At 70.9% G+C, this 10,937-nt stretch overlaps 1 protein-coding gene across 1 annotated transcript; it reads left to right on the top strand.

Moving 5' to 3' along the window:
- Nucleotides 1-1,773: 1,773 nt before the first annotated feature.
- CNTNAP1 (contactin associated protein 1) lies at nucleotides 1,774-10,796 on the top strand. The gene is made up of 24 exons (XM_074849909.1): nucleotides 1,774-1,903; nucleotides 3,385-3,486; nucleotides 3,757-3,950; nucleotides 4,054-4,201; nucleotides 4,426-4,629; nucleotides 4,700-4,884; nucleotides 4,970-5,113; nucleotides 5,446-5,707; nucleotides 5,786-5,935; nucleotides 6,004-6,175; nucleotides 6,265-6,371; nucleotides 6,477-6,596; nucleotides 6,733-6,936; nucleotides 7,028-7,184; nucleotides 7,317-7,444; nucleotides 7,562-7,729; nucleotides 7,797-8,015; nucleotides 8,093-8,332; nucleotides 8,423-8,659; nucleotides 8,824-8,951; nucleotides 9,035-9,128; nucleotides 9,248-9,481; nucleotides 9,609-9,656; nucleotides 9,749-10,796. Exons 1-24 carry the CDS (start codon nucleotides 1,825-1,827, stop codon nucleotides 9,937-9,939), a joined length of 3,915 nt encoding a protein of 1,304 aa, XP_074706010.1. The 5' UTR covers nucleotides 1,774-1,824; the 3' UTR covers nucleotides 9,940-10,796.
- The last annotated feature ends 141 nt before the right edge of the window (nucleotides 10,797-10,937 follow it).

Genomic DNA, 10,937 nt, shown 5'->3' on the forward strand with positions numbered 1-10,937 from the left:
GAGCACCTGGGCCGGGGGAGCGGGGTCTGGCCAAGGGCACTCACTGCGTGCGGGGGACACCGGCCCGCCTGCGGGGCTGGAGGGGAGGCCAAGGAGCCGAGCGTGGGCTGCTTTGGGCTGGTGCTGGGCCGGGCGCAGGCAGGACACTGGTCTGGCAGGACCAGCAGAGGCGTGTCCAGTCCAGGAATGTCTCATCCCGATGGGAAATGTGGGGGTCCCAGCCCTGCCCCGCACCCCTGCACCCCCACAGCGCTGGGCAGGCGTGTTGCTGGTTGTTGACAATAAAATCCCCAACTCCTCATTGAGGGGCAGATTAGTTCCTGGGGGGCAGAGGCCCCACTTTCCTCTCCCCAGGGGGGAGCAAATTGATCCCGGCTTTAACCGGCTTTCTGCCGTTTGCCGCCGTAATCCCTCAATCCCCCTTTCTCACCGCTGCAGCCGTCTTTGCCGAGGCTTATCCCAGCTCTGCCCTCAGCCCTCCTGCTGCCTCCAGCCATGTGTGGGGTGCGGGCAGGGTCCCCGCCGGCCCCAGGAACTCGCTGCCAGTGCCCACGGTGCAGCGGGGCCAGGACCTGCTGCTCCCTGGCCAGAGAGCAGCTGGGCAGAGGCAGCTGGAGCGTCCCCAGGGCTCTTTGCTGGGGGAGTCTCTCCCCCTCCCCTGCTCTTTCTGCACTGCGAGGACACTGCCTGCAGACCTCCGCTCTGTGCCAGCTCTGGGGGTGCCATCCCACACCCTGCATCCAGGGGAAAGGGGAGGGAGGGGGTCCTGGGGCAAATGCTGGCCCTACAGCCAGCTGTGGGTGCAGAGCAGGGACCCTTCGTGCCCCCGCTGGAGCCGTCACAGACTTGTCCCAGCACAAGGACAGGACGCGGGGCTGTGGCCAGAGCAGGCAGCACCCCTGGGGTGTCCGGATGAGGCCAGGGGGGGCTGTACCTCTCCTGGGGACGGGCTCGCAGGTGCTGGGAGGCTCTGGGGGTCGGGAGGCACCAGAACGCCCGGTGTGCCACCGGCTGCCCCGCAGCCCCGCTGCACCTGGGGCTTTCTGTTCCCTCTTTCTCCTGCGTGCTGCGGCCTCGGCCCTGCCTGCGCAGGAAGCGACCCCGGCCCCCGCTGCCCGCAGGTGACAGCCACGTGCCAGGCCTGGTGTGTCCGAGGGGCCCCAGCGGCCCCCGGTGCACCCCCACCCCTCGGGGCTGGGCTTGGGGGGCTGCGCGGAGGGACACGGGGGACCGCGTGGTCAGGAGGCGTATGTAGGCCACGGGGCCGCCAGCCCCCCCCACCGTGGGTGTCTGGGGATGTTGGGGAACAGACGCAGCCTAAATCTCCTTTTCTGCACCGCTGGGGAGCCAGGCGACCCCCAAACCCCCGGCCTTAATCTGCGGCTTGATTACAAACTGCCGCCACATCTGCTGTGGGAGGGCACCGCTCCAACTCCCCCCCGCCCCCGCGGGCCTGGCCCGGGTCTGGGGGGGCCCGGGGGGGCTGGGCACGGCGGGGCCCGGGGGCTGCGCGGGACCCGGTGATCCCGGGCGGAGCTCCCGCCCGTGCCCCGCTCTGCCCACGCATCCCCACCCCGGGGCCGGGGACCGGGGGAACGGGGTGCCCGGCGGGAGCATCCCCCGGGGGCGCGGCAGCGGGGGAGGCTGGGCGGGGGGGGCCGGGGCTCTGCGCTGCGCCCAGCCCGGTCCCCGCGGCCCCCTCCCGGTCCCGGGGCCAGCCCACCCGCCCCGCCGCCGCCACCGCCCCGTGGGCGGAGCCGCCGCCGGCCCCGCTCCGCCGCGCGGCTGCAGCACCGGGAGCGGCGGCGCTCGGGGCGCTCCATCATGGGCGCTCGCCGCCTCCTCGGGCTCCTGCTCGCCGCCTCCGCCGCCCTCCTGTGCCCCGGCCCCGGCTGCCTCGCACGTAAGTGGGGCCGCAGCCCCGGGAGCGGCCGCTCCGCACTGCGGGACCGCGGCCCCGCCGCCCCGGCCCCGCATCCCCGCACTCCCCCGAGCCGCCTCCGCCCGCACCCGCCCCTCCCCGGTTCTCCCGGGCATCCCTCGTTCTCCCCCGGGCACCCCCCAGCACCCCTCGGCGCCCCGGTCCGCGTCGTCTCCAAGGTCACGGCCGGACACGGGCGTCCGAGCGCCCCCCCCCGCGCCCTGGCCGGGGCCGCCCCGCCGCAGCCCCCCCGCCGGCGGCACCGCACCCGCCCGGAGCCTCCGGGGTGGACCCGGGATGCCCGGGGATGCCCAGGGGTGTCCCGGGCACCCGCCCCACTGCGCCGCATCCCCCCGGCCCGGCCCGGCCCCGTGTCCCGGCCGGGCTCCGCCAGCACCTCGGCCAGAGCCGCGGGGCTGCACCGGGCTGGTCCCGAGCCCCGGGGCGGGAGGGGCTGGGGGCGAGTGCCCGGGCACGGGGACCGACAGGGCCCTGGCCTCTCTGCGGCCCCTCTGAACCGGGGCCCGGGGCCCCCTTCCCCCAGGGCCGGGGGGGCCCGGCGACCCGCTGGCTGCGGGGGAGGGAAGAGGGGGACAACGCAGGCAGGGAACGATGCAGGCAGGGGACGACGCAGGCAGGGGGGGATGCAGGCAGGGGGGACGCAGGCAGGGGGGATGCAGGCAGGGGGGGATGCAGGCAGGGGGGGATGCAGGCAGGGGGGACGTAGGCAGGGGGGACGCAAGCAGGGGGGATGCAGGCAGGGGGGCATGCAGGCAGGGGGGACGCAGGCAGGGGGGGATGCAGGCAGGGGGGACGCAGGCAGGGGGGACGCAGGCAGGGGGGATGCAGGCAGGGGCTGATGCAGCATGGGCTCAGCGCGGCTGCCCTTGGCCCTGCAGTGAGGGCTGGGGGTGCAGCAAACGCTCCTGGGGCTCCCCGGGCTCCGTCCGACCCGTCCGGGGGGGCCCTGCGAGGGGCCCGGGACCTCGGCCCCGCCGGAGCCGCCTCTGCAGATCCCGGAGGGTTTGCACGGGCCCCCCCGGCCTCCCACGCAAGACCCTGTCCCGACGGGGCGGGGCGGGGCGGGGCGGGGGGGGGTCCCGGCGCCCACGTCAGTGCGGAGGCGGCTGGTGCGGCCGTCGGGGCCCGCAGAGGTGTGTCAGCTCCGCTGCAGTGGGAGGGGAGAGCGGGGACGGACCCGCCGCGCCGCCGGCCCGCGGGGTCTCCGGATCCCTCGGGGTCCCCAGAGCCCTCAGGGTCCCCAGAGCCCGCGGGGTCCGCGGGGTCCCCGGATCTCTCAGGGTCCCCAGAGGCCGCGGGGTCCGCGGGGTCCCCGGATCTCTGAGGGTCTCCAGAGCCTGCAGAGCCCGCGGGGTCCGCAGGGCCGGGCCGGAGGGGCTGCCGCGGGGACACGGCCCAGTTCAGCGCTCCGAGCCCGGCCCCCAGCGCCCCTCTCCCCGCAGGACCCTGCTACGATGAGCTGGTCGCTCCCCTCTACTCCTCGTCCATCGGTGCCTCCTCCAGATACAACATCTTCTACTCAGCCAGCTTTGCGCGGCTGCACAGTGAGTCCCCCCGCGGCGCCGGGGCGCGGGCGGGGCTGGGGGCCGTGGCGGGGGGCGTCCCCAGCAAGGTCTTGCCTTGCGTGGGGCTGAGGGGCCCTCGGGTGCCCGTGGCAGAGCCCTCAGCATCCCCCGGCGGTGGGGGGCAGCCCCGCAGCCCTCCAGCGCCCGCCCGCAGTCGGATGCTGCGGTGGGGCCGAGCAGGCAGCCCCCGCTCAGGCGGGGGGTGCTGGGTGCTGGGTGATGAGCCCGGCTGAGCCGCTCCCCCCGCAGGCACCAGCGGCTGGTCCCCTGACCCCCGGGACAAGCAGCCCTGGCTCCAGATCGACCTGATGCAAAAGCACCGGATCAACGCAGTGGCCACGCAGGGAACCTTCAACACCTACGACTGGCTGACCCGCTACATCGTGCTCTTCGGAGACCACCCCACCAGCTGGAAACCCTTCTTCCAGCAGGGCAGCAACTGGGTAGGGGGGTGCCCGGGGGTCCCTGCGGGACGGGGTCCCCTGGGGGGAGTGGAGACACCCCCCGGCCCGCAGCGAGGTGCTGATGGTGGCCCTTCGTCCCCAGACGTTCTTTGGGAACGTGAACGAGAGCGGGGTGGTGCGGCACGACCTGCACTACCCCATCCTGGCGCGCTACATCCGCATCATCCCGGTGGCCTGGAACCCGCGCGGGAAGATCGGGCTGCGCCTGGGCCTCTACGGCTGCCCCTACAGTGAGTACCCAGCGCGGGGGGGGACCCTGGCCCGGCTGCCAGCATCGCAGGGGACCAGCCCCTGGCTCCGGTGCGTCTGGAAAACCCTTTCCCAGAGTGGATTGTGTCCAAGCGATCTGCAGTCATTAGCTCTGGTGTAAACCGTGGCAGAGAGGAGCGTTCCCCGTGCCAGGGCGCCTGCTGCTGCGGGAGTGACGCGGCCACGGCCGCTCTGCTCTCCCCAGGGTCCCACGTGCTCTACTTCGACGGGGATGACGCCATCTCCTACCGCTTCCGGGCCAAGAGGATCAGCACCCGCGAGGATGACATCTCCTTCAACTTCAAGACGCTGGAGCAGGATGGGGTGCTGATGCACGGGGAGGGCTCGCAGGGCGACTACATCACGGTGGAGCTCAAGCAGGCCCAGCTCTTCCTGCACATCAGCTTAGGTGAGCCAGGGCCGGGGGGCCGGGGGGCCGGGGGGCGTGGGGCCGGGGGGCTGAGGCTGCCCCTCCCCAGGCAGCAGCCCGCTGCACGCCAGCGAGGGCCACACGACGGTGGGGGTGGGCAGCCTCCTGGACGACCAGCACTGGCACTCACTGCACATCGAGCGCTACGGCCACCACGTCAACCTGACGCTGGACGGGGAGGTCAAGCGCTTCCGCTGCCACGGCACCTTCGACCAGCTCGACCTCGACACCGAGGTGGGTGCGGTGGGCGCGGAGCTGCCGGGATGCTGACCTGCGGCATCCCCCAGCGAGGGGCTGACCCCCCCGCTCTGCCTCCCAGCTCTTCTTCGGGGGGGTGATCGACCAGGACAAGCAGCACCTCACCTACCGGCAAAACTTCCGGGGCTGCGTGGAGAACATCATCTTCAACGGGGTCAACATCGCCGACCTGGCCCGGCACCGGAAACCCAACATCCGCTTCGAGGTCCAGCCCCGGGGGGTGGCCACTTCCCTGGGGGTCCCGTTCTTGCCGTGGGGGGACGCCCTTCCTGGAGGAGGGCCAGGTCCTCGTCCCCGCTGTGGGGTGGCCCCTTCCCCGGGGCCAGGTTCCCCCCCCGCTGTGGGGTGACACGAGGCCAGGCAGTGGCCATGCTCAGCCGAGCGGCGCCGCATCGACCGTGCGAGGTCGTCCCTGGCCCGGGGCGCCTGGCTGGCGCTGCCAGGCAGGGGGAAAGAGGGGGGGCAGTCGGGGCTGTGGCTGTGGGGACAGGGGGGCCTCCCCGCCCCTTCCTCACCACCTCCCGCGGCCACCCCCAGGGCAGCGTGGGCCGCTACTGCCAGGACCAGCTGACCACCCCCATCACCTTTGCTGGCATCAACAACTACGTGCGGGTGCCAGGAATCCCGCGGAGGAACCGCCTGGCCGTCAGCTTCCGCTTCCGCTCCTGGGACACGGCCGGGCTCCTGCTCTACACCAGCTTTGCCGACCGCCTGGGCTCCCTCGAGGTGGTGCTGAGCGAGGGGCAGCTTAACGTCTCCATCGCCCAGCCCGGCAAGAAGAAGCTGGAGTTTGCCGCAGGTGGGCTGGGGAGGCGGCGCAGGGCCGGGGCTGGTCTGGTGGCGGTGCCTCTCCACGCACGCTCCTCTCCCCACGCAGGGCATCGTCTGAACGACGGCTTCTGGCACTCGGTGCAGCTGGTGGCGCGGGACGGCTCGGCTGTGGTGACCATCGACGACGACGATGGTGCTGAGTTCCGGGTGGCGCATCCCTTCCAGCTCCGCACCGGCAGCCAGTACTTCTTTGGAGGTGGGCGGCGGGGCGGGGGCCGGGGGCGATGGGTGCCCAGGGGCCGCTCACCCCCCTGTGCCTTGCAGGCTGCCCCAAGCCAGCCTCAGTCACCGGCTGCCGGTCGAACCAGACGGCCTTCCACGGCTGCCTGCAGATGCTGAACGTGGACCTGCAGCCCGTGGACGTGGAGCTGCTGGTGCAGCACCGGCTGGCGCAGTACTTCAACGTGCTCTTCAACGTCTGCGGCATCACGGACAGGTATCGCTCGGGAGAGGGGTGCTGGCTGGGAGCGGGCGGGGGCCGGGGGGCTGCGCCGGTGCCAGGACAGGAGCCCTCTGCGCCCTCAGGTGCACCCCCAACCTGTGCGAGCACGACAGCCGCTGCGTCCAGTCCTGGGACGACTTCATGTGCATCTGCGACCTGACGGGGTACAAGGGGGAGACCTGCCACAAATGTGAGCCTGGGGCCTCGCGGGCTGGGGGCAGGACGGGCACCTGCGACTGCCCCCGCTGCTCAGCGCCCCCCTCGCCCTGACCCCGGCCCCATTTCGCTCTTCCAGCCCTTTACAAGGAATCGTGTGATGCTTACCGGGTCAGCGGGAAAACCTCAGGGAACTACACCATCGACCCGGACGGCAGCGGGCCGCTCAAGCCCTTCACGGTGTATTGCGATATCCGAGGTGGGGGCGGCAGGAGGGCCTGGGGGTCCCTCTGCCCGGTGCCCCCGGGGACTGGAGCCTGTGTGTCAGGGCCAGAACAGGATGGAGGGAGTGGGGGTGTCCTGGGGGCTGGTCCCAACAGCCCCCCCCTCTGCAGAGGACCGAGCGTGGACCATCATCCGGCACAACCGCCACTACGCCACACGGGTGATGGGCTCCAGCGTGGACCAGCCCTACCTGGGGGCTGTGGAGTACTGGAACGCCTCCTGGGCCGAGGTCTCCGCGCTGGCAAACGCCTCCGAGTACTGCGAGCAGCGCATCGAGCTCCACTGCTACAGCTCCCGCCTGCTCAACACCCCCTGTGAGCGCCGGGGGGAGCGGGGCCGTGCCGCGGGGCTGTGCCACGGGGCCAGGCCGTGGGACCATGTCCTCACCCACCCCTGTGCCCGCAGCCGGGCTGCCCTTCAGCTTCTGGATGGGCCGGTACGACGAGCGGCACTACTACTGGGGGGGCTCGCGGCCGGGCATCCAGCGCTGCGCCTGCGGGCTGGACAAGAACTGCGCCGACCCCAAGTACTTCTGCAACTGCGATGCCGACCACGCGCTGTGGTGAGCGGGCGGGGGCTGCGGGACGGGGACTGCCGGCACAAGGGGCAGGACTCGGGGCGGGTCGGGCAGGGGTTCAGCAGGGGCGCGGGCTGGCGAAGGGGCAGAAGCCCCTCATGGCCCCTCCGTTTGCAGGAGGACGGACAAGGGTCTGCTGACCTTCGTGGATCACCTGCCCGTCACCCAGGTCGTGGTTGGAGACACCAACCGCTCTGGCTCCGAAGCCCAGTTCCTGCTGGGGCCCCTGCGGTGCTACGGAGACCGTGAGTGACCGGATCCGTGGAGGGGCCCCTGCTCCGTGGGGGGGTCCCATGTCCGCAGGGTATTGCGCCCGTGGAGGGTCCATGCCCATCCCTCACTGCCCCTCCTGCTCCCCGCAGGCAACACCTGGAACACTGTCTCCTTCAACAGGGGCGCAGCCCTGCTCTTCCCCACCTTCCAGGCCAACCACAGCCTCGACATCTCCTTCTACTTCAAGACCACCGCCTTATCCGGTGTTTTCCTGGAGAACCCCGGCTCCCGAAACTACATCCGCATCGAGCTCAACAGTACGGGTGGGCGGGGGGGTGGGGGGCGGCGGGGCCGGGGGCTCCTCCCGACACCGTGTCCCTGCAGCCACCAGGGACGTGGTGTTTGCCTACGACATTGGGAACGGGGACGAGAACCTGACGGTGCGGTCGGTGGTGCCCTGGAACGATGACGAGTGGCACCAGGTGAAGGCTGAGCTCAACGTCAAGCTGGCGCGGCTGCGGGTGGACAAGCTGCCCTGGGTGGTGCGACCAGCCCCCCCGCAGAGCTTCGTCCGCCTGAACTTTGACAGGCCCCTCTACGTGGGTGAGAGCCCCCGGCCGTGTCCCCGCATCCCCAGGTCCCCACGTGCCGCAGGGCGCTGAGCCTCGGCCCTGCTGCAGGCTCGGCGGAGCACAAGATGCGCCCGTTCCTGGGGTGCCTGCGGGCACTGCGGATGAATGGGGTGACGCTCAACCTGGAGGGCAAAGCCAACGAGACAGAGGGTGTGCGGGTCAACTGCACCGGCCACTGCCAGGACCCGCCCGTGCCCTGCCAGAACAGCGGGCTCTGCGTCGAGCGCTACAGCCACTACAGCTGCAACTGCAGCGTCTCCGCCTTCGACGGGCCCTTCTGCAACCACGGTGAGCGGCCGCGCTGGGGCTGGGGCCCTGCCGGGGCGGGGAGCGGGGAGAGGAGCCGGCGCACCCGTCACCCTGTGGGTCCCCCCGCAGACATCGGCGGGTACTTCGAGGAGGGCACCTGGGTGCGGTACAACATCCTGCCCGTGTCTCTGTACGCCGCCCGCGAGTTCGCCAGCATCGTCAGCAGCCCCTGGCAGCCCCTGCCCGGCTACAACCTCACCAGCGAGGAGGTCAGCTTTAGCTTCAGCACCACCTCGGCGCCTGCCGTGCTGCTCTACGTCAGCTCCTTCGTCAAGGACTACATGGCCGTGCTCATCAAGGATGATGGTGAGGGCAGGGCTCCCTGCCCCGGGGCTCACCCAGAGCCTGCGGGGACGCGCCTGGGCTCTGGGGCTGCACAGGACCCTCCTCCCCGCTGATGCCCCCCCGTGGAGGGGCTGGACTCGCCCGCCGAGAGCCCCGGTGCCGCTGACGGCCCCGCTCTGCCGCAGGGAGCCTGCAGCTGCGCTACCAGCTGGGCACCAGCCCCTACGTCTTTGCTCTCACCACCAAACCGGTGACGGACGGGAGGCCCCACCGCGTCAACATCACCCGCCTGCACCGCACACTGTACACCCAGGTACGGGGCGGGGGGGGCTGGGAGGGGGCACAGGCAGGCGGAGGAGGCTCAGCGGGTGCCGACACCATGCGCCTGCCTCCCAGGTGGACTATCTCCCCGTCATGGAGCAGCAGTTCTCCCTGTTTGTGGACAGCAAGCTGGACTCGCCCAAAAACCTGTACCTGGGGCGTGTGATGGGTGAGCTGGGTCCTGCCCTCAGCCGCCCCCTCCCATGCTGGGATCTGGGGGGTCTCCTCTGCCCAGCACGGTCCTTGCCCTCCACGGGGGATGAGCCTTCTCCTTCTGTGCCCCCTCAGAGACTGGCGTGATCGACCCCGAGATCCAGCGCTACAACACGCCCGGCTTCTCAGGCTGCCTCTCGGGGGTGAAGTTTAACAGCCTCGTCCCCCTCAAAGCCATCTTCCGCCCCACCAGCGTCGTGCGGCCCTACAGCATCCGCGGGGAGCTGGTGGAGTCGAGCTGTGCCTCCATGCTCCCCCTCACCACCATCCTCATCCCTCCCGAGATGGACCCCTGGTACATGGGCACGGGTAGGTGCTGTGGTGGGACCCCCGTGGGGAGGGTGTCCCCCCCCCCAGCAAGCGTCAGCGGCAGGGGGATGCCCCAGCACAAGGCCCCGCTGCAGCCCGGCCCCAGCCGCCCGCTCTGTCTCCGCAGAGTTCCCCCACGTGCACGACGACGGCTGGATCGGGTTCATCATCGGGTGTAAGTGGACGCCCCGGCCCGTGTCCCCCCCACCTCTGCCCTGGCCCTGCGCCCCCCAGCCCCTTCCCCTCACCGCCGCCTCTCCCCCACAGTTGTGACCTTCCTGCTCCTGCTGCTCGGGGGGCTGCTGGTGCTGCTGTACTTCTACTACCACCGCTACAAGGGCTCCTACCACACCAACGAGCCCAAGGCCGTCCAGGACTACGGCAGCGCGGCCAAACCGCTGTCGGTGCGCAAGGACCAGAACCTGCCCCAGATCCTGGAGGAGGCGAAAGGGGACTAGTGAGGCCGGGGGGTGGGACGGGCTCGCAGCCCCCGCAGCCCTGGGAGCCGCCTGGGGACGAGCGAGCGTCGCGGGACCAAAGGGCCGAGCACACCTCAACTGCCAACACCCGCCTCCGGCCCGGATCGCACCGCACCGACCGCCAGCCCCTCCCCGCGGCCATCACCGACCCGGCCCTGGAGCGCGGCTGCTGCCCGCCAAGCCCCGGCCCCGCTCGCCCCGGGCACGCCACCAGACCCTGCCCTTCCTCTGGCGGGGACCCCCGGGCCAGGCAGCCCACCCTCCCCTTGGCCGGGGAGCGTGCCGGGGGCGCCCGCTGCCCCATTAGCGATGCCCGCGCGTAGATGCCCCGCTGCTTTGCCGCTTAGCCAGAGCCACGACGGAAGCCACGCGACACCCGGGCATGGCCCGGGGCACCCAGCAATACCCTGCCCGTGCGGGCAACGGCTGCCGCTGCCGCGCATGACGCCGCTGCACTTCGCTGAGATGCTGCTTTCATACGATCAGGTACGGATCCTTTCTACCATTTTTGTTGCTGAATATTCTACTACACTCTGATTTTTTTATTCTATCGGTTTGTATAAAAAACCAAACGGAAGCTCCTGTCGGGTGTTACGTTCCGCGTGTCGTGGTACGTGGTCTGTAGTTTGCTCCTTCTCTGTACGAAGCGCCGGTCCTGCCGGTTACCTCCAGCCCAGGGAAAGCTCCTGTTCACTCGCTGTATTGTGGTAAGACAACGTTACAGAAACGCATTTATCTACCCAAAGGCCTGGCTCCACTGGGCACTTTATTTTTAAAAAAAACTGTTTTGTTGAATGAGATGTGAAGATACTCAAATAAAAGGCAGAATGACGGCGTTTGACGCTCCCCAGACTTCACCGCGGCAGCAGCTCCTCTCCCCCCTCCACGGCTCAGGCGGCAGCCGGGGGGGGACACGGCGCTGCCCACGGCAGTTCCCCCTCCCGGAGCGGGGCTGGGTGCAGCTCAGCCCGCTGCTG

The sequence above is a fragment of the Strix aluco genome, chromosome 24, assembly GCF_031877795.1.
Source record: "Strix aluco isolate bStrAlu1 chromosome 24, bStrAlu1.hap1, whole genome shotgun sequence".
Taxonomy (NCBI): domain Eukaryota; kingdom Metazoa; phylum Chordata; class Aves; order Strigiformes; family Strigidae; genus Strix; species Strix aluco.

Coding starts and splice junctions, on each gene's coding strand:
- CNTNAP1 (XM_074849909.1), top strand. CDS start 1,825: ATGGGCGCTCGCCGCCTCCTCGGGCTCCTGCTCGCCGCCTCCGCCGCC. Junction 5,708..5,785: donor GAAGCTGGAGTTTGCCGCAG/GTGGGCTGGGGA, acceptor CTCCCCACGCAG/GGCATCGTCTGAACGACGGC. Junction 8,333..8,422: donor CGGGCCCTTCTGCAACCACG/GTGAGCGGCCGC, acceptor GTCCCCCCGCAG/ACATCGGCGGGTACTTCGAG.